General features: G+C 43.8%; 1 protein-coding gene across 14 annotated transcripts in view; it reads right to left on the bottom strand.

Moving 5' to 3' along the window:
• The window catches only part of chl1b (cell adhesion molecule L1-like b), a 1,240,677-nt gene that overhangs the window by 532,379 nt on the left and 684,758 nt on the right, over positions 1-23,540 (bottom strand). For all 14 annotated transcript variants that reach the window (XM_086001404.1, XM_086001409.1, XM_086001398.1 and 11 more), the window contains 3 exons: positions 22,681-22,824; positions 11,509-11,620; positions 11,174-11,340 (listed from right to left, as the gene is read on the bottom strand). In XM_086001404.1, the coding sequence (XP_085857530.1) occupies positions 11,174-11,340; positions 11,509-11,620; positions 22,681-22,824 (423 nt within the window). The remainder of the gene's footprint in view (positions 1-11,173; positions 11,341-11,508; positions 11,621-22,680; positions 22,825-23,540) is intronic.

The raw sequence follows: 23,540 nt of genomic DNA, 5'->3' as shown, positions 1-23,540 counted from the left end.
TTTTACAACACATTTTTGAGTACTGAATTTGCATATCTGTCAAATCTCACTCAGTTGATGTGAATCTCATTCTGTTTTAAAAATGTCACTTATTTTGATGCATTCCGCACAACTTTATGGTTTGCCTCACACCATGTGATCAGAAATCTCACATTTTAACACTTTTGTAATCTGAATTTACACCCAAGTGAAGGACACAGAAGTGCCAAAAATATAGTGTAAAAATAGCAGAAGTGGTGCACTACAAGAACCAGAACCAATGCAACAGCTATCAGTTTAAGAAGTGGGGATAAACTTGAGAGAGATGAGGGTTATGGGCAGAAGGGGATGGGACCCAGAAAAGCATTGGTTTAGTAGATGGGCGAAGGGGGGAAGCAGCAGAGGCAGTAGAACAGATGGTCTCAATCTTAGCAACAAATATGTCAATGAGCTCTTTGCACTTGCTATTGGAGGTAAGTATGGAGTGGGAAGGGGAGAGGGGCTTAAGGAGGCAGTTGCTGATAGAGAAAATGTTTGCCCTCTAGGTTGATCCTAAAGTAGTGTGTGATTTTGGTAGAGGAGAGCAAGGCAATGTAGAGCATGATGTGGTTATGCCAAATCTGATCTGTATCCTTTGTACTTAAGGAAGCAAAGATGGCGCTTGTAGCCAGGGGAATAACTAGAATGGGAGGTTGAAGTTTTTGCTGGAGACTGTGAGTTTAAAGGTGGAGATGAGAGAGTATTTTGAGTAGAGGTATTGTGTTGATTGGAGGGCCAAAGGATCAGCAGTTGGGAGTTTGAGAGCGCATTTGTAAGCGACATGGGGGAGAGTTTTTGCCAGGTGTGGTGCAGAGTGAAGTGAGTTTAAAAGAGGATGGAGGGTGTGGGTGGTGAGCGATACAAAGAAGTGGCTGGAGATAAAAACAGAAAATGCTGGAAACATTCAGCAGGTAAGGCAGCATCCGTGGAGAGAGAAACAGAGTTAACTTTTCACGTCTGTGACCCTTTGTCAGAACTGGAAAAAGTTAGAGATGTAACAGATTTTAACCAGGTGCAGGGACAGGGAAAGGGGGGAGGGGAGGAAAGAACAAAATGGACGGTTTGTGATAGGGTGGAAGGCAGGAGTGATTAAATGTTGCAAATGGGGATGGCAGAATCATCAACAGCTACCACCTGAAAAACTAGGGGCAGAGGTTATGGTCTAAAATTGTTGAACTCGATGTTGAGTCCAGAAGGCTGTAAAGTGCCTAATCGAAAGATGAGGTGCTATTCCTCGAGCTTCATTGGAACAGTGTAAGAGACGGAGAACAGAGAGGTCAGAGTGGGAGTGGAGCGGGGAATTAAAGTAACAAGCGACCGAAAGCTCGGGGTCACCCTTACAGGCTGAATGGAGGTGTTCTGCAAAGCAGTCACCCAATCTGTGTTTGGTCTCCCCAATGTAGAGACCGCATCGTGAGCAGCGAATACAGTATACTAATTTGCAAGAAGTACAAGTAAATCGCTGTTTCACCTGGAAGGAGTGTTTGGGGCCCTGGACCGTGGGAAGGGAGGAGGTAAAAGGGCAGGTGTTGCATCTCCTGCGCTTGCACGGGGAGGAGAGGGGGTGTTGGGGGTGATTGAGGAGTGGACCAGGGTGTCGCAGAGAGAGCGGTCCCTTTGGAATGCTGAAAGGGGAGAGGAGGTGGTGGGATCACACTGTAGGTGGCGGAAATGGTGGAGGATGGTGATCCGCTGAATGTGGAGGCTGGTGGGGTGAAATGTGAGGACAAGGGGAACCCTATTGTGGTTCTGGGAGGGAGGGGAAGGGGTGAGAGCAGAAGTGCGGGAAATGGAACGGACACGGTCGAGGGCCATGTCAACCACAGTAGAGGGGAATCCTCGGTTGAGGAGAAAGACAAAAGGAAAAAGAAAAAGTGGCTGGAGACAGCCTTGTCGGTGATGCAGACAGGAATGGAAAGGCTATGGGAGATGGCAAGTTCAAGGAACAGTTTATATGGAGGGTGAAGTTTAGAGAGGACAGGAAGACAGTGAATTTGGAGAGGGCAGGGGAGGATATCTTGTGGAGAAGGTAGGGTTTGGGGGGAGACGGTACACAGCAAGGATTTTAAATTGGAGGCGTGAGTGATGGTACTGGGTGGCGTGCTTGAAGGAGGAGACAGTGCCAGATGTGTAGAGGGAGATGGCAAAGTGTAACTTGCTCTTAACGGCCACGTCGCCACCACGACATGTGTGGGGCAGATGGAAAATAGAGCCAAGTGCAGATATATTTTTCATGTGAAGATGAAACTAGAACAGCATCCACTTACATTAACTAATTAAAACTAAAAATTAAAAGTAAAAATAATCGTTTGAAGGAGGCGGAGTATAAATTGAGCAGGTGGACCAGAGAGAGTACAGATCGGAGCAGTGGTGGCAGAATACCTCCAGTGAAAACAATGACAAAAGCAACAACTGCAAAACCGCTGAAGTGATATCACAACCAGGAGCTGATTGGTGAATAGATGGTAAGTGTTTCTAGTAAAGGCATGGCAGGGCAGCTCAGTCCCGTGGAATGCACATCCTGTGCCCTTTGGGGACTCCAGGAAGCTTCCCATGTCCTGGACAACCACTGATGTGCCTCAATAAATCCGAGACTCAATGTTAGCGGAACAAAACAAGGCTTTTATTAACCTAGAAGGTAACACACAGTGGAGAGGTGTCTTCCATCCAGAGGTCTGCAGTACTGGATGTGAGGCACGCTGAGCCTGCTTACATAGGGGCCAGGTATGGGCGGAGCCCTACACACAATACAATACAAGGTGAGGAAACGGAACTGAGGTAAGGGAAATGAAACTGAAACTAAACCACAGTCACAGGCACAATCACACAGAGAATACAGATGAGTGATGAATGGCATATTTCATCACAACCACATGTGCATGAAGTGTCGTCAGCTGGAGGAGCTCGAGCTCCGGGTTTTGGAGCTTGAGCAGCAGCTGGCGTCACTGCGGTGTATCCGTGAGGCTGAGAGCTTCGTGGATAGCATGTTTCAGGAGGTGGTCACCCCACAGATAAAGAGTGTGCAGGCAGAAAAGAAATGGGTAACCACCAGACAGAAGAGGAGAACCAGGCAGGTAGTGCAGGAGTCACCTGAGTGTATCTCGTTCTCCAACCAATATTCGGTTCTGAGTACTGGTGAGGATGATAGTTCTTCTGGAGAGTATAGCCAGAGCCAGAGCCAAGCCTGCAGCACCACGGTTGGCTCAGTTCTACAGGGGGGGAGGAAGAAGATAGGGAAAGCAATAGTGGTAGGGGATTCGATAGTTAGGGGAGCAGACAGGCATTTCTGTGGCCGCAGACGTGACTCCAGGATGGTATGTTGCCTCCCTGGTGCCAGGGTCAAGGATGTCACTGAGCAGCTGCAGAACATTCTGAGGCGGGAGGGTGAACAGCCAGAGGTCGTGGTCCATATCGGTACCAATGACATAGGTAGAAAGAGGGATGAAGTCCTGCAGGCAGATTTCAGAGAGCTAGGAAAGAGATTAAAAAGCAGGACCTCAAAGGTAGTAATCTCTGGGTTACTCCCAGTGCCACGCGCTAGTGAGTACAGAAATAGGAGGGTAGCACAGATGAATGCGTGGCTGGAGAGATGGTGCAGAATGGAGGGCTTTAGATTTCTGGGGCATTGGGACCGGTTATGGTGGGGTGGGACCTGTACAGGCCAGACGGGGTTGCACCTCAACAGGGCCAGAACCAATATCCTCGCGGGGAGGTTTGCTAGTGCTGTTGCGGGGGTGTTAAACTAATTTGGCTGGGGGATGGGCACCAGGATGTAACATTAGAAAAGGGAAATAAAGTGCTCAAAGGATTGGGAGAGGCCGAGAGCACTAAAGTAAGAAATAGTAAGGTATTAGGTGGGGTCAAACTAAGAGAGAATACAGGATGGTCTAAGATGGGTTTACGGTGTATGTATGTGAACGCACAAAGCGTAGTAAACAAGGTAAGTGAGCTGCAGGCACAAATAGCCACATGGGAATATGAAGTTGTGGCAATAACTGAGACCTGGCTCAAAAAAGGACAGGATTGGGTATTAAATATTCCTGGTTATAAAGTTTTCAGGAAAGATAGGAGGTGGTGTGACAGTATTGGTCGAGGAGAATGTTACAGTGCTGGAGAGAGAGGATGTCCTGGAGGGGTCAAGGACAGAATCTATATGGCTAGAGTTAAGAAATAATAGAGGTGCCATTACACTACTAGGTGTATTCTGTAGACCACCAAATAGTGGGAAAGATATGGAGGAGCAAATTTGCAGATAAATTACAGAGAGGTGCAAGAACTATAGAGTAGTAATAATGGGAGACTTCAACTATCCTAATATAGACTGGGATTGGAATAGTGTTAAGGGCAGAGAAGGAGAAGAATTTCTGAAGTGTGTTCAGGAGAACTTTCTTGATCAATATATTCCTGGCCCAAAGAGGGAGGAGGCATTGCTGGATCTAGTTCTGGGGAATGAGGTGGGTCAAGTGGAGCAAGTGTCAGTAGGTGAACATTTAGGGAACAGTGATCATAGTATCATAAGGTTTAGATTAGCTATGGAAAAGGACAGGGAGCAATCTAGAGTAAAAATGTTTAACTGGGGGAAGGCCAATTTCATTGGGAGGGGAACGGATCTGGCCCGGGTAAACTGGAATCAAAGATTGGCAGGCAGAACTGTAATGGAACAATGGGCTGCCTTTAAAGAGGAAATCATTCACGTACAGTTGAGGTACGTTCCCACTAGGGGTAAAGGCAGGGCAACTAAAGTCAGGGCTCCCTGGATGACGAAAGAGAGAGTAAGGTGAAGCAGAAAAAGAACGCGTATGACAGATGTCATGTTGCAAATACATGAGAATCAGGCTATATATAGAAAGGTCAGAGAAGAAGTGAAAAAGAAAATGAAGGGCAAAGAGAGGGTATGAGAATAGAATGGCAGCCAACATAAAGAGTAATCCAAAAGTCTTCTATAGGCATATAAATAGTAAAAGGGTAGTAAAAGGAGTGGTGGGACCGATTAGGGACCAAAAGGAAGACCTATGCATGGAGGCAGAGGGTATGACTGAGGTACTAAATGAGTACTTTGCATCTGTCTTCACCAAGGAAGAGGATTCTGCCATAAACATAGTAAAGGAGGAGGTAGTGAAGATACTTGATAGGATAAAAATTGATAAAGAGGAGGTGTTAGAAAGGCTGGCTGTACTTAAAGTAGATAAGTCACCAGGAGCAGATGGGATGCATCCTAGGGTGCTGAGGGAATTGAGGGAGGAAATCGCAGAGGTGCTGGCTAATCCTCCCTAGATACTGGGGTGGTGCCAGAGGACTGGAGAATTGCAAATGTTACACCATTGTTCAAAAAAGGGTGTAAAGATAAACCCAGCAACTACAGGCCAGTCAGTTTGACCTTGGCAGTGGGGAAGCTTTTAGAAACAGTAATCAGGGAGAAAATTAACAGTCACTTGGACAAGTGTGGATTAACTAAGGAAAGCCAGCACAGATTTGTTAAAGGCAAATCATGTTTAATTTGATTAAGTTCTTTGATGAGGTAACAGAGAGGGTTGATGAGGGTAATGCGGTTGACGTAGTGAACATGGATTTCCAAAAGGCGTTCGACAAAGTGCCACATAATAGGCTTGCCAGCAAAGTTGAAGCCTATGGAATAAAAGGAACAGCGGCAGCATGGATACGGAATTGGCTAAATGATTGGAAACAGAGAGTAATGGTGAACGGTTGTTTTTTGGAATGGAGGAAGGTACAGGTACACTATCCCTTATCCGAAAGCCTTGGGACCAGCTGAGTTTCGGTTTTCGGATTTCAGAAGGTATTATTATAAGACTCGGAAATTTGTATTTAATATAAATTGTAAAAGTTCAGGCTACCTCTTGCGACTGTTCCGTGTCTCATTCCCCTTCCTGCTTCTCTGGAAAGCCGGATATCGGCTGACTCCTACTAAGCTGGCCTGCAAATCAGGTCGGGGGGGGTCGGGGTCGGGGTTCCGGTCGGGGGGGGGGTCGGGGTCAGGGGGGTTTGGGGGGGGTCCGGAGGGGGGGGTCGGGGTCGGGGGGTCCGGGGTGGGTCAGGGTCGGGGGGGGGGGGTCAGGGGGGAGAAGAATATCGGATGGGCCGCGGTTCGGTTCGGGTCGGGTCGGGGGGAGAAAAGAATATCGGACGGGCCGCTGCAGCTATCGGACGGGCCGCTGTATTGTTGGGTTCACTCTCCCGGTACCTCATTCACACTGCCCGGCTCAGCCTGCAATCTCCTACCCAGGAGGGAACTCTGTGACCCTCTGCCCTGCTCAGCGTAAGTCGTGCGCCACTCTGGTCATGTCGTGCGCACGACTTACGCTGAACAAAAAAACTTTCGGTTTTTAGAGGTTTTCAGTTTTCGGAAGTTCGGATAAAGGATAGTCTACCTGTATATACAGTGGTGTTCCCCAGGGGTCGGTTCTAGGACCACTGCTTTTCTTGTTATATATTAATGACTTGGACTTGGGTGTATACGGCATAATTTCAAAATTTGCAGATGACACAAAACTTGGAAGTATAGTGAACAGTGAGGAGGAGAGTGATAGACTTCAGGAAGACATAGACAGGCTGGTGAAATGGGGGGACACTTGGCAGATGAAATTTAATGCAAAAAAGTGTGAACTGATACATCTTGGTAGAAAGAATGAGGAAAGGACATATAAACTAAATGATACAATCCTGAAATGGGTACACGAACAGAGAGACCTGGGGGTATGTGTGCACAAATCATTGAAGGTGGCAGGGCAGGTTGAGAAAGCAGTTAAAAAGGCTTATGGGATCCTGGGCTTCATAAATAGACAAATGTATGGAAATTATGAACCACCTGTATAAAACACTGGTTCGGCCACAACTGGAGTACTGTGTCCAATTCTGGGCACCACACTTTAGGAAGGATGTGAAGGCCTTAGAGAGGTTGCAGAAATGATTTACGAGAATGACTCCAGGAATGAGGGACTTCAGTTACGTTGATACACTGGAGAAGCTGGGGTTGTTCTCCTTAGAGCAGAGAAGACTGAGAGGAGATTTGACAGAGGTGTTCAAAATCATGATGGGTCTGGACAGAGTAGATAGAGGGAAAATGTTCCCATTGGCAGAAGGGTCGAGAACCAGAGGACACAGATTTAAGGTGATTGGCAAAAGAACCAAAGGCGACATAAGAAAAACTTTTTTACACAGCAAGTGGTTAGGATCTGGAATGCACTGCCTGAAAGGGTGGTGGAGGCAGATTAAATCACGGCTTTCAAAAGGGAGTTGGATAAGTATCTGAAGGAAAGAAATTTACAGGGCTATGGGGAGAGGGTGGAGGAGTGGTACTAGCTGAAGTGCTCTTGCAGAGAGCCGGCACGGGCTCGACGGGCCAAATGGCCTCCTTCTGTGCTGTAACCATTCTATGATTCTATAGAGAACAGGATTGGCAACTAAGTGTTGCTGGATACAATACATTTAGGAAGGATAGGGAATGAAGGAGGAGGTGGAGTTGCTGTACTAGTTAAAGATAACATAATGGTGGTAGAAAAAAAAGGATATAACGAGCTGGAAGATGGATACAAAATCCATATGGTTTGAGTCGAAAGGTAAGAAGGGTTCAATCACCCGAATAGGGGCATACTATAGACCACCAAATAGTGGAAGGGATTTGGAGGAAGAAATGTACGAGATGAGTATCAGGCATAGAATAATAATCATGGGAGATTTCAACTACCCCCAAATAAACTGGCAGGAAGAAGTAGCGAAAGTAGAAAAGAGAATTGAGTTTTTACAGTGCAAACAGGACTCCTTTCTCACTCAGTACATAAGAAGTCCAACAAGAAAAAAATCACTGTTGGATCTTGTAATGGGTAATGAAGCAGAACAGATAGGAGATATAAGAGTAGAAGAGCATCTTTCAACATAGTAAGGTTCAAGATTAGGATTGAGAGTGACATAAGTAGGACAAAGACTAAGGTAATAGATTGGAAGAGAGCAAATTATGAGGAAATGAGAGTGAAACTAAAGAAGGTAAACTGGGAGAAAATGTTGAAAAAAAAAAGAATCAGAAAAACAGTGGGAAATCTTTAAAAGAGTAATCAATAGAGTTCAAGAGAAATGAATTCCACTAAAAGCCAAATACAAGCAAGCTAATTATGGGGCACCATTCGTGAATAAAGAACTAAAGGGAAAATTGAATCTAATAATGACATAAGAAGTACTTAGCTACTAAAGGAAAGGAGGAAAAAAGGGAATACAAAGAACTTAGGAGCGAAGTTTAAAAAAAATCAGGAATGCAAAAAGAAATTACGAAATCAAATTATCAAGGAATATAAAAATAAATGATAAAGTGTTCTATCGACACATAAGTAACAAAAGGAAAATTTAAGTTGGGATAGGGCCACTAAAGTATGAGCAAGATAACATCACAGGTAATGACAGAGAAATTGCAGACTTATTGAATGCCTACTTCACCTCAGTTTTTAACTAAAGAAGATAACAAAATAGACACTTCACTGGAGGATGAGCTTAAAATGAATAAATACAGTTGGCACAGAAAGAGAAAATAATTGACAAACTAGCAAAACTAAACGAGGATAAGACGGTATGCACCTACTCATATCCGAGGAAACTGGGGAGGAGGAGCAGAGGCACTAGTTTATTTATATATATATATAAATAATATACACACACAAGTTCTATAGAAGAGGGGATGGTGCCAGAGGACTGGCGGACCGCTAATGATATTCCTATATGCAAAAAGAGACGTAGAACAAAGCCTGGGAACTATAGACCAGTCAGCTTAACGTCAGTGGTAGGAAAGATACTGGAATCTACACTAAAAGAAGTAATAGAAGAGCAGCTAGAGACAGAAAATATAACAACAAATAGTCAGCATGAATTCTGAAAGGCTAAGTCAAGCTTAACTAACCCAATAGAATTCTTTGGTGAAGTAATAGAAAGTGTAAATGAGAGTAATGCAGTAATGTCATATGCTTGGATTTTCAAAAGGCCTTCAATAAGGTACCACATGGTAGGCTCATGACAAAGGTTAGGGCATGTGGAGTCTGGGGACAAATAGCTGAATGGATAGCAAATTGGCTGAAAAAAATAGAAAACGGAAAGTAGGGGTAAAGGGTAGTTATTCAGATTGGATGAAGGTAGAAAGCCGTGTTCCACATGGATCAGTTCTGGAACCACTGTTATTCATAATTCACATTAATGATTTGGATTTAGGGACAAGTAAGTCAATATCAAAATTTGCAGATTATATCAAACTGGGGGAGGGGTGATTATTGCTTGCACTGAGGAAGAATGCAACATAATACAAGATGACGTTAGAAAATTTGCAGACTGGGCAGTACAGTGGAAAATTAACTTTAACATACAGTAGATAAATGTGAGGTGATGGACTTTGGTAGGAAAGGCTGCACTTAGAGAACTGTGTACAGTTCTGGTCTCCAAACTATAAAAAGGACGTAGAAGCACTGGAGAAAGTGCAAAAATGATTTACAAGGATGGTACCAGAATTGAGAGATTACAGCTATTGGGAAAGATTGAACAGGTTGGGGCTTTTTCTTTAGAAAAGGGAATAATTAGAGGTGACCTGATAGATGTTTTTAAACTTATGAATGGGTTGGACAGGGTAGATGTGGAGAGAATATTTCCACTTGTGGGAGAATCCAAAACTAGAGGCCATAAATACAAGGTAGTTACTAATAAATCCAGTGGCGAAATAAGGAGAAATTTCTTTACTCAGAGAGTGCTCAGAATGTGGAACTTGCTACCACAGGAAGTGGTTGAAGCAAATAGCTTTCAAAAGGAAACTAGACAAGTACATGAGTGTAAAGGGAATTGAAAGATACATTGAAAAGCTGAGATGAGGTAAATGGAATGGGAGGAGACTAGTGTCGAGTATAAACCCCAGCATAGACTAGTTGGGCCGAATGGCCTGTTTCTGTGCTGTATATTCTATATCATTCTATGTAATTTATAGTTCAATTGTGAACTATTTTGTGTACAAGATTTATACCTTTGGCATATATCATAATGGCTTGGAATTTGCGGTCAGCGGCAAAGAAAGCTGCCCACAGAGATCTTGCGATCTCACTGGCGAGAAGTTTGTCTTTTTCAGCGCGTAAGTAATTTCTGTGCAGTGTAATGGGGATTCCCCAGTGTGATCTGCTGTGACGTCTACAAGCTGCCTAAGCAGCCAATCACATTGCAGAATTCTCACAGACAGGGAAGCAGGCAATTAAGTACCCGCTTTTATTCGGACATTTAAAAAATGTTACAGGGAGCATGGGGATAAGGTAGAAACTGAAATATCAAGAACAAACTTCAAGAACATTTTTTTTAAGTTTCTTAAAAATTGTAATTTTTTATCATAATGGAGAAATTTGACACTCCAAAAAAATTATAATTAGTTTTTTCAGCGCCATAATGTTTGTTTAGTAGCCAATACGCAGTTAAAACCCCAGTTACACCTAATCCAATAAGGACTAACATTTAATGGGGTATTTAACAATGATTACTGCAGAAAAGCCCAGGTTTTCAGCAGTTTCACAGATTTCACTGATTACACTAATTGGGGAACTTTAGGACTTCTGCATTTAGATGTGCATGCGCTACATCCTGAAGTTAGTTAGTTTCAACAGCGAATGCTGTTAGTTTGCCGTTATTACTCACCGCAAATTCCAGCCCAATATCTCTGTAGCAAAGTTTGACAAAGAATGCTACCATGTATGTTGTTCTTTGATTCACTTTCAAAAAAATATTACCAATACTGAATTAATTACAAAATAAATTGTACTTTGAAGAAAATACAATAGCATATATCATATATGTAATAGTGTACCAGACACCATAGTGGGCTGTTGCAGTTTTTTATGCATCATATATGGTATCAATGCCTGTTATCATAGATAATTTTGTGTTTAGCACATTAAAGCATTACACAAGCAGGTTACAATGTAATCATTATGTTATCAATAGAACTGGAATTATTTCATAAGCAAAGTCTTAATAATTAAATATCTGTAATATCCTTGGAACCAAGATCAGTTAAAATAGTTCCTTGATTGTTAAAAATAGTTCTACTGTTGTTTAAAATCGTTTTCAGGAATGGATTCACCAATATTATAGAATAGTAAAAAAAATCACAGCTAAATAGACAAGATCAACTTACCCCTGACTTCTAACATACTGGTAGTAGTGTCATTGCCTAATACATTAGATGCCCAACAAGTATAGAATCCTACATCTTCCCTCTGAACATCCTTTATCTCCAAAGTACCATTTTTATGCACAAAATAATTCTGGCCCTCAAGTGCGGTTTCCATGTCTTCCTTTAACCTAGAAAAAACAAAATCAGAAATTACCATATTAAATCAGAATATATAAACTGTATAATGAAGATGATACATAATGTTTCAGAGGTTATAATCTAGCATACATTTTAAAGCAGAATTGATGGTAGATTAGTATAATATATATTTTCTTATCGATTAAACAAATTCTTACCAAAGTATTGTGGGCGAAGGAGAACCAAATACTTTACAGTGCAGCTGAGCTACTTTTCCTTCAACTGTAATATATTTCTGATCATCAGGGGTGAGCATCATTGGTGCAAGGCCTATTGATGAACATTGATACAAATTTAAAATAAAACATGTAAAACTCTGTTTTTTCAGTGGGTGTCTGATACCTCCAAGTGTTTGAAGCTAGATTTTACATTAATAAACTGTTAACCATTTACCATTATTGTGCCTGTACTCCTTGGAACAATGGTAGACCAAATTGACATTGTCTTCAGTACCACAGCTCACACATTGTGACACTCAAAATTTATGGTAAAAAAAACTACTGACATGTCAGAAGTAGCTTTAGTTCCAGCAAAGGTGGTGTTAGGGGCTTGCAAATAATGTGGTCGAAGGACCCCTATCCACCAATGACCGCATGGTTTACCAATCTGGTGGCTCACATGTCTGTGAGTGAGGGCAGTGTCTGAGAAAGCAATGGAGTGGGACTCTTCAGGTGTCAGCAGTACTGCACACATAAATCGGCCAATTTAGCTGACACAAACTTCACAGCAGCTCAAGAAATTTGAATCAGCTGATTTTAATCATGCAAAGCTGCCAAGAACTGAAGAGACCCTCTCCATCAATTTTCCTCAATGTTGCTTCATCCTCTATCCACGGAAGAGTATAGATAAGTTTACAGTGAGTGTTATGGAGTGCCATTGAAGCAACAGTTCAGCCTAATAGAAAACTATACTGCGAGTTTGTGCATCAACCATTTAATATGCATGAGATAAATGGAGCTCAATAGTTTCTTGTCACTGTCCCAGAAAAAAAATGTTTTACAGCATTACGACCAGTTCAAATGGGTGTGGTTCCCACTGGAAGTCTAAAAACTCCAAACTGCTCCCAATCACTGAAACTTTAATTCTGAAGAATCCTAAAATTAGCAAACCACTGTTCAGTTCTGCCTTCTGTTTCCTTCTTGATTTTATTTTGCCAGCTCAACCCCACTGTACATTTTCAAATTGGGCCTCGGGGTATTTAAAATCTGTGTTTAATTGGCTGAAACTCTCTTCTGAAGGACATTATTTTCAATCAAATGGGTGAAAGACCATAGTAATTTGACCTGATTGCAACATTAAAGTGTGACTGGTCACAATTTTCAGCCAGCTCTTGACTCCATGAAACACAAGGCACATATAATGAGATAACTCCGAGCGAGGTCAATACACTGAAACGATTTATCTCATCAGCAACTTTCTCAGGATTATAAGCATGAAATAATTGTATGTATATATTCAAATTAACTTTCAAGGTCATGAAACATAAGATATTAATTAATAAGATTTCAACTTTTTTTTTTACAATGCATTTTAATTAATCAAGGTGAACTTTATTCAACCAATGTTAGATTTTACACTTATTCCAGACAACGTATTTATAGTCATGCACATTTTGACCTCTGTTGAAGATAAAAAAAAGCAAAGATTTTACAGGTATCGAAGCTGATTTTGTAATTTACATCACAGGTAAAACATACTCGCTGGGTGGACATGGCTTGAATGCTGGTAATTATCTTCCTACCAACTCACAATGTTTCATGCATGTCATCATCCATTTAGATAAATGTTCAAGATACAAAATAAATGCAATGAAGGTGGCACTTGCGGGGTGAAGGTGGAAAAAGAGAGATTCAGCAGGATTGGATTGTCTTTTTACATAGAAGATAGGAGCAGGAGGAGGCCATTCGGCCCCTCGAGCCCGCTCCGCCATTTAATGAAATCATGGCTGATCATCCAAATCCAGTACCTTGTCCCTGCGTTCTCCCCATATCCCTTGATCCCTTTAGCCTCAAGAAATATATCTAACTCCTTCTTGAATATATTTAATGAATTGGCCTCAACTGCCCTGTGTGGCAGAGAATTCCACAGGTTCACCACTCTCTGGGTGAAGGAATTCCTCCTCCTCTCAGTCCTAAATGGCTTACCCCTTATCCTTAGACTGTGACCCCTGGTTCTGGACTCCACTGCCATCGGGAACATCCTTCCTGCCTCTAGTCTGTCCAGTCCTGTTAGAATTTTATAAGTTTCAATGAGATCCCCTCTCATTCTTCTAAACTCTAGCGAATATAAGTCTAATCGACCCAATCTCTCCTCATACATCATCCCTGCCATCCCAGGTATCAGTCTGGTGAATCTTCGCTGCACTCTCTCCATGGCAAGAACATCCTTCCTCAGGTAAGGCGACCAAAACTGCACACAATACTCAAGGTGTGACCTCACCAAGGCCCTGTACAACTGCAGCAAGACATCCTTACTCCTCTACTCGAATCCTCTCGCTATGAAGGCCAACATACCAATTGCCTTCTTAACCGCCTGCTGCACCTGCATGCTTACCTTCAGCGACTGGTGCACAAGGACACCCAGGTCTCATTGCACTTCCCCTTTTCCCAATCTATTGCCGTTCAGATAATAATCTGTCTTCCTATTTTTGACACCGAAGTGGATAACCTCGCATTTATCCACATTATACTGCATTTGCCATGCATCTGCCCAATCACCCAACCTGTCCAAATCATACTGGAGTTTCTCTGCATCCTCCTCACAGCACACGTGCCCACCAAGCTTTGTGTCGTCTGCAAACTTGGAGATATTACATCTAGTTCACTTGTCTAGATCATTTATATATATTGTGAATAGCTGGGGTCCTAGCACCAATCCCTGCGGTACCCCACTAGTCACTGCCTGCCACTCGGAAAAAGACCCGTTTATTCCAACTCTTTGCTTCCTGTCAGCCAACCAGTTCTCTATCCAAGACAGTACCTTACACCCAATCCCATGTGCTTTAACTTTGTACGCTAATCTCTTATGCGGGACCTTATCGAAAGCCTTCTGAAAGTCCAAATACACCACATCCACTGCTTCTCCCTTATCTATTCTACCAGTTACATCCTCAAAAAATTCCAGTGGATTAATCAAGCATGATTTACCTTTTGTAAATCCATGTTGACTTTGTCCGATCCTGTCACTGTTTTCCAAGTGCTCTGCTATTACATCTTTTATAATGGACTCTAGCATTTTCCCCACTACCACCCTTTTTAAATAGTGGGGTTACATTAGCTATCCTCCAATCCATGGGAACTGTTGCAGAAGTCTATAGAATTTTGGAAGATGACCAGCAATGCATCTACTATTTCACGGGCCACTTCCTTATGTACCCTAGGATGTAGATTATCAGGCCCTGGGGATTTATCGGCCTTCAATCCCGTCAATTTCCCGAACACCATTTCCCTACAAATACTGATTTCATTCAATTCTTCCCTCTCATTAGACCCTATGTTCCCCGGCACCTCTGGGAGGTTATTTGTGTCCTCCTTTTGAAGACAGCACCAAAGTATGTATTTAATACTTCTGCCATTTCTTTGTTCCCCATTATAAATTCCCCTGATTCTGACTGCAAGGGACCTACCAATCTTTTTCTCTTCACATATCTATAGAAGCTTTTACAATCAGTTTTTATGTTCCCTGCAAGCTTACTCTCATAATCTATTTCCCCCCTCTTAATTAATTCCTTTGTCCTCCTTTGCTGAATTCTAAACTGCTCCCAATCCTCAGCTTTGCTGCTTTTTCTGGCCAAATTATATGTCCTCTCCTTGGATCTTATGCTATCCCTAATTTCCCATGTTAGTCATGGTTGAGTCATGTTCTTTGCTTTATTTTTATGCCAAACAGGGATGAACAAATTCTGTAGTTCATCCATGCGATCTTTAAATGTTGCCATTGCCTATACACCGTCAACCCTTTAAGTAACGATCCCCAATCCATCCTAGCCAACTTGAGCCTCATACCGTCGTAGTTTCCTTTATTTAAATTCAGGACCCTAGTCTCTGAGTCAACTACTTCACTCTCCATTTTAATGAAGCATTCTATCATATTATGATCACTCCTCCCAAGGAGCCTCGCACAACAAGATTGCTAATTAATCCTTTCTCATTACATAATAACCAGTCTAAGATGGCCTGATCTCTAGTTGGTTCCTCGACATATTGGTCCAGGAAACCATCCTGTATACACACTAGGAATTCCTCCTCCACAGTATTGTTACTAATTTGGTTAGCCCAATCTATATGTAGATTAAAGTCACCCATGATAACTGCTGTGCCCTTATTGCACACATCTCTAGTTTCCCATTTAATACCATCCCCAACCTCAGCATTACTGTTTGGGAGCCTGTATACAACTCCCACTAATGTTTTCTGCCCCTTGGTATTTCTCAGCTCTGCCCACACAGATTGCAAAGCATCAGAGCTAATATCCTTCCTTACTATTGTGTTAATCTCCTCTTTAACCAGCAATGCTACCCCACCTCCTTTTCCTTTTTTCCTGTCCTTCCTGAATATTGAATACCCCTGGATGTTGAATCCCCCATCTTGGTCACCCTGGAGCCATGTCTCCGTAATCTCACTTATATCATAACCGTTTACATCTATTTGCGCAGCTAATTCATCCACCTTATTACGAATGCTCCTTGCATTAAGACACAAAGCCTTCAGGCTTGATTTTTTAACACTCTTAGGCCTTTTAGAATTATTATTTACTGTGGCCCTGTTTGATTTACACCCTTGATTTCTCTGCTTTCCACTTTTGCTTTTCTCCTTCCTGTCTTTTGCTTCTATCCTTGCTTCCCTTTCCTCTGTCTCCCTGCACAGGTTCCCAACCCCCTGCTGTAGTGTATGTACCCGTCTATCTTTAAGGGAACTATTGAATGTAACCGTTCACCTTTAAGGGAACTACTTTAGGTGTGGCACTATTTGTTTGGCTTCTGTATACTGTAATACCGATAGTGACCACACCAGTATATAAGTGTTGTAGCAGGATTGCTGGGGCAGATTCGCCCGGACCTGCGAATAGTAAAGACCTGTTTGTTTGTTACTTCTGAAGTCTGTGTATTTATTAACTGCACAACCCACAGACTTTACAGTGGCGACGAGTCCGATCGTACCCTGCGGCAAGATTACTAAAAGCAACGAAGAGCGTCGAAGAGAGACAACCGCCCTCGTCGTGCTACCAAAAGAAAACACGAGGAAGACTAACAACAAAAGCTGTATCAGCAACAGGCACTGACTACCCTTCTGCCACGGTGCGGAGTGAGCCGACCAGCAAGAAACAAGGTGGCCGAAGGGACTGTGAGTAGGGGAAGGTGTAGGAGTATCCGGAGGATAAGGGCAGAGCACTCGACCTCGGTCGAGGGGGAGCTGTGCCGGCCAAAAGTCGGGTCCAACGGCGTCGGGTGACAGCCGGACCGCGATCGGCGGAAAAAAAAATCCGGACAGCGACCGCAGCCACGAAGCGCTGAGCCTGCGAGTAGGCGTGGGAAGAGAAACCCAGCCACAGCCGGGGAGGGAAACACCGGTCTGCGAGAGGGCTGGGGAGGCGAACGGGAACTGTGCGGGTGAGAGCCGGGTGCGGAGAGAGAGACTGCGAGGAGCCAGTCCTGCGGCTGAGCTATTCTCCACCAACGGGGTACTCAGAGCCGGCAAAACCGAACGTGCAGGAGTGGGTGAGAGACACAGCCGAAAACGGGGTGAGAGACTGCGCGAGAGCCAGTCCAGCGGCTGAGCTGTTCTCCACCAACGGGGTACCCAGGGCCGGTAGCACCGAACGTGCGGGTGAGAGAGCGACAGAGCCGGGTACGGAGAGAGAGACTGCGCGAGAGCCAGTCCAGCGGCTGAACTGTCCTCCGTTAACGGGGGGTACCCAGCGCCGGTAGAGCCGTGCGGGCGGGAGGAAAAGACATAGCCGAGTAAGGGGAGCTGTGCGGTAGCCAGCCAGCGGCTGAACCTGTCCGCTGTGGGGGAAGTGTACCCCTTCCACCGGAAAGAAACGCGGGAAGCCGCCATTAGGCGGAGAAGACGCCAGAAGCGGGAAACCGCCATTGAAGTGGGCGGGGCGAGAAAGGAAGAGCGGGAAACCGCCGATTTCGCGGGAAAACCGCCATCTTAGAAACAAACAAATAAATAAGAATACTTAAAGAAATACTGGTGCTGCTCCCAAGGGAAGAAAGATGCCTAAGCGAGGGAATATTAACGACTTTAATTCTGAAATAGAAGACTGGGCCACGTACGTGGAACGCATAGAGATCTATTGCGAAGCCAACAAAATAGAGGAAGACGACAAGGCGATAACATTGCTAAACTCGATGGGGGCAAAAACATACGGGCTCTTGAAGCATCTAATAGCACCAAATAAACCAGCGGATCAGACCTTCGAAGAGATTGTGGCTGTGCTGAAGGACCACTTGAACCCCACACCGCTGATGCTGGCTGAACGATTCAAATTCTACGCAAGAACGCAGAAGAAAGACGAAAGCAATGCGGAATACTTGGTCGAACTGCGTAGGCTAGCGAAATACTGCCAGTTCGGAGGGAATCTGACAGAAGCGCTGCGGGACAAGTTCGTATGCGGATTGTCCAAAGAAGGGACGCAGAAGCGACTACTGGAAGAGAACGACCTCACACTGGACAGGGCTGTCCTTATAGCTGCATCGCACGAAGCCGCAGCGAAAGGAACGGCGGAAATGCAACTAAAGGCGGCGGCACTCGGGGTGGACCAAATCACTTCAAGCACAACAAAATGCTACCGTTGTGGGATGACAACGCATGACCAGAATCAATGCTGGTTTAAGAACCAAGAGTGTAGGAAATGTGGCAAACTGGGTCACATCGCGAAGGTATGCCGGTCCGGGAAAAAGACCAATAATCAAAGGAAGCCACCACCAGAAAAGTACAACAAGGTACACAAGGTGGCTGAGAAGAGTTCAAACGAACAGAATTCAGACTCAGACCCAAACAACCAGGAGCTGGGTAGTCTGAGAATCCACAATGTGGGTAAAGAAACGGATCTACAGGCCATCTGGGTCATACTAAAAATAGCTGGAGTCCAAGTAAGAATGGAGCTGGACACTGGATCAGCTCTATCAGTCATCAACCGAAGGGACTACCACCGGCTATTCTCTCACATACCTTTAAGAAATACCAAGTTCGTATTACAGACATACACGGGGCATAACGTATACCCCGTGGGGAAAATAAGAGTCAAGGTGAGAGATAGGGGTAAAGAACACCCAAGAATGAGCTTGTACGTATTACCTGAGGGAGGACCACCACTTCTAGGACGGGAGTGGATTAAGAAAATAGACATGGAATGGCATTACCTAAAAGCCATAATGAGGGAGGACTCGGTGCAAGCTATTAGCTCAGATTCTGAAATGGATGATGATAAGACCAAGTCAAAAATGGAAGACAAGGCTAAAAGGGACTTGCCGACAATGGGAAAGAAAACGAAGACATGCAGAAGGACTTATGGTACCAAGAAGAATAAAGCTGCAGAGCAGAACTCCAGGTTGACAGAGAATTCTGAGCCTGTTCAAGCAAAGGATTCATCCATGACGGAAGAACACCGAGCTCGGACGCAAACTTATGTCAAAGTACGACAACAATTAGAACAGTTGAGTGACCGTCTCGTACAGGAGATGAAAAATATGGAAAAGTTCTGGGACACCGAATGGGGGAACCTGGAAAGACTACAGAGACAGCTAGCTCAAGCAGAGAGCGACCATAGAGCCATCATGGTCAAATACCAATCACATTCCCCTGATGCTGTTCAGGAACTAGAATATTTACAGAATGAACCAAAGGAAGAGGAATCTTCAGGGAGCCAGGATTTTATTCCAGTTCTTCTCTACGACTCCTTACAAGCAGAGTGTGAGAAGTTGAAAGAACAGTATGAACAGGCCCAGGCTACAATTCTGGAGGGGGTTAACTCGGCAGCCTCCGAAAAGCTAGTTTCAGTAGAAGCATATGAACAACTAAAGGTTGAACATGAGCAAGAAGTCCAAAGGCTGCAGGAAATTCTTGATGAGCTCAAGGCCAAGACAGACTCATCGATAGAAGCTCCATCCATAGATGAGCAATTAGAGGTGAAAATCATGGCAGAGCATGAAAGACAGGATGTCCAAGAACTTATAAAAACATTGAAGGACACCCAAGACAAATATGAGGCGGCAACTTGAAGAACAGATTCAACTGGGAATCCTTTCAGTGGAAGAACAGGACACTGTAAGAATGGTCCCTGAACATGAACTAGAGAGCATCAGGGCGCAACTTTTCCGAGCGCTGAAAGCCAAAGTTCAAGAGGAACGTAAGGTGGAAGTATTGGAGAAAGAGGTGGATGAAATGGAGAAGACTCTGATCCACCGTGTTCCCAGGGAAGAGTTAATGGTCGGCCAACTCCTTCATATGCTGAAGGACAAGACTCTGCAAGGGGAACAATCTGAACACGAGCTTCAATCTTCAGGGGGAACGAGTTCGGAGCTCTCAAAAGTCACGGAGATAGCTGAGGTGGCAACACAAATTTTACAAGGATGCCAAAAGTACGTTGAATCACGTCAAGGTGAACAGAAGAATGTGGAAACCGTTACTTCAGTAGAAGGGTTAAATAGCCTGATAACGCAATTACTGATGGAAAGGAAGGTATTGAACTCACAAATGAGGTCCGTCGTGAAGGAATGGCAGATAACCCAGGAAGAGCGGGATGAATATGAATGCATGAAGAAGGCTTTTCAAGAAAGATGTTTAGGGAAGGAACCACCGTCAGCTAACGTCCAGACGGGTGAGGAGGAAGAAGAAGTTTCTCTCGCTGGCCTAACTCAGGACGAACCTGAATATTACCATGACCTGTTGAGTGACACTGAATATTACGAGGATGTGGTCTGCCCAGCTTGTGATGAAAACTCCCAAAGTGCTGAAATCCGGATGAAGCACTTAAGGTCTAAGGAACATAGAGAGTTGGTGGCGCTACAGCTGGCAGCCGAGAAAGGAGCTCCGAGAGTTTCAAAAAGGCAGAAAAGAAAAAGAAGAAGCAGAAGATAATAACTGTCTAAAATATTAGCACTTCTACCATTCCAGGCGGGACATTACGAAAGGAGCTAAATTAGTTGAAAAACTGGAAAATGTCAAGACAGCCAGTTGGTTGTAAAAGTCCGCACTGCTGGTTCAACAGGACGAAAGTTCAAGCTGTTACGTCAAGAAAAAGGCTATGGAGGAGTCACACTAGCCAGGTGAACCGGCTACACCAAAGAAATGTTGTTCGGAACGAGTCAAGATCAGAGACTGAATCTATGAACTGTTTCCGCAGAGACTGAACCTGTGAACTGTTTCCACCGAGATTATATTTGTAAATTGTTTTATATGACATTGACTCCACCGAGATTATATCTGTAATTTGTTTTATAGGAAGTTGAAGATATGTATGTTTAACGGGGACTCTGTAAGTAATAAGCTAAAAAGGGAGGATTGTAGTGTATGTACCCGTCTATCTTTAAGGGAACTATTGAATGTAACCGTTCACCTTTAAGGGAACTACTTTAGGTGTGGCACTATTTGTTTGGCTTCTGTATACTGTAATACCGATAGTGACCACACCAGTATATAAATGTTGTAGCAGGATTGCTGGGGCAGATTCGCCCGGACCTTCGAATAGTAAAGGCCTGTTTGTTTGTTACTTCTGAAGTCTGTGTATTTATTAACTGCACAACCCACAGACTTTACACTTGCCATTTTAGTTTAAACCCTCCCCAACAGCACTAGCAAACACTCCCCCTACGGCATCGGTTCCTGTCCCACCCAGGTGCAAACCGTCCAGTTTGTACTGGTCCCACCTCCCCCAGAACCGGTTCCAATGTCCCAGGAATTTGAATCCCTCCCCCTGGCACCATTCCTCTAGCCACGTATTCATCTGAAAGATCCTTCTATTTCTACACTGACTAGCATGTGGCACTGGTAGCAATTCTGAGATTACTACCTTTGAGATCCTATTTTTTAATTTACCTCCCACCTCCCTATATTCAGATTTTAGGACTTCATCCCGTTTTTTACCTATATCGTTGGTACCTATATGCACCACGACAACTGACTGTTCACCCTCCCTCTCCAGAATGCCTTGTAGCCGCTCCGAGACATCCTTGACCCTTGCACCAGGGAGTCAACATACCATCCTGGAGTCTTGTTTGCGGCTGCAGAAACGCCTATCTATTCCCCTTACAATAGAATCCCCCATCACTATAGCTCTCCCGCTCTTTTTCCTCCCGTCCTGTGCAGCAGGACCACCCATGGTGCCAGGAAGTTGGCTGCTGCTGCCTTCTCCCGATAAGCCATCTCCCTCAACAATATCCAAAGTGGTATATCTGTTTGAAAGGGGGATGGCCACAGGGGACCCCTTCACTACCTGCCTGCGCCTTCTACTCTGCCTGGTGGTCACCCATTCCCTTCCTGCCTGTGCAGCCTTTACCTGCGGTGTGACCAACCCCCTAAACATGCTATCCACGATGCCCTCAGCATCGCAAATGCTCCCGTATGTATCCAGAGAAAGAAAGAGAGATCAATATCCTTCAGACACATTGTAAAATTCTGAAAATCTCACTTTTTACTTTGAAATTAACTTTTCAGGTGTCCAATCCATCATCTTTTATCATCCCATTAATAAACATTTTTTTACGATGATGAAAGATTTCCTGATGAACCTAACTCCACAATGTTTTCATAATTTTGCAAAAGCAATAAATGTGAATTATACAGCATGTTTCTGAGTCCTAAATTTGATAGCATATGCATCAGAAAAATGTTTAAAAAGCACTTTGAGCTGCTGAAATACAGTAGTGAGGAAAAAAACAGAATTATCATTCAGAATGGTACACAACTATTGTACTCTTTCTGTGCTGTAACAGTATCATCGTTGTCTCCATTTATAAAAGCGTTGCTGAGAGAAGGTTTGCACTTTTTTCCAGGAGGAGATGCATCTATGTGAACTTTTATGTACATCCTTTAACATATTTTTCATAACTGCTGTTTTAAGTATCAGTCAACTTTTAGCAAAAGAAATTCAAGCCTTCTAAAATCAAACGATTATTGTATTTCCTTTAAGAATTAATCTTAAATTAATTGGCAACCTATTGATGAGATATGCAAACTTCAATTAGGATATTTCCCAATGGCATGGAGTGTTTGTACATCTATAAGTTGCATTGATAAGAACAAATTGAACAAGTAGTTTGACAAATACCGTGTCTGTGGCTTAACAGGTACAATAAAGAATCATCAGTCAACATTGGCACTTACTCAGGACATTGACAATTGCATTGGCAAGAATGGATCCATGCTCGTTAGAAGCTTCACACTGATAGACTATGCTGTCATTCAGCTGAAGATTTGTGAGAGTAATAACATCTTGAGAAACCTTGCGATTAATGGCAGGTTTAGTCTCTGCAATACATAAAAAATGTCTTTCTTGTTAACAATCATCAATTTTGTTACAAAGTAATTTTCATTTTATACCACTGTTGATTTCTGGTGACAAAGAATGGTGAGGAAATATATTGCATTCGGCTACTTCAATTAGTTCTAGGAAAGGTATCCAGGAGGTGGTACAACTGAAATGTGAATGCACCTTCTTAGTCCATGGGGGCTAAATTCGATAGCCCCCAAAAACAGACGCAGGGATCGTGATGCGCAATTAACCTGTGCCCGTTGCTAGCAGCACACCAACTTTGTGCTGCCAGCTGAGTAACATGATTGCAGCAGGCAGCCAGTGCTAACCGCGCTGTTGATTGGCTGCACGCCTCAGCAGGGGCCCAAAATCGTATCTTGCTAGCACTAATTAAAGCTAGCCTGCACTGGCTTAAAGCTAGCCTGCACCTCTTAAAAGTGATGTGCATTGTGGCTGCGGCAGGTGCTGGGAGTCAGGGTTGAAGAGATTCTGACTTGGGAAAGAGTGAGGAATGGCACAAAAGGGGAAAGAGCTGGCTCCGAGGTTTTCCGACGCTGCACTGGAGGCCTTGGTGGAGGAGATGAAAAGGAGGAAAGATGTGCTGTATCCACAGGGGACTAGGAGGCCCTCCAGACACACATACAGAAATCAATGGGAGCAGATAGCCGTGGCGGTCAATGTCAGAGTCAAGATCCGAGGACCTGGATCTAGT

Source organism: Somniosus microcephalus, chromosome 11, assembly GCF_052327205.1.
Source record: "Somniosus microcephalus isolate GS21.2 chromosome 11, FLI_Smic_1.0, whole genome shotgun sequence".
NCBI lineage: Eukaryota > Metazoa > Chordata > Chondrichthyes > Squaliformes > Somniosidae > Somniosus > Somniosus microcephalus.
This window is presented reverse-complemented; position numbering and strand designations above follow the sequence as displayed.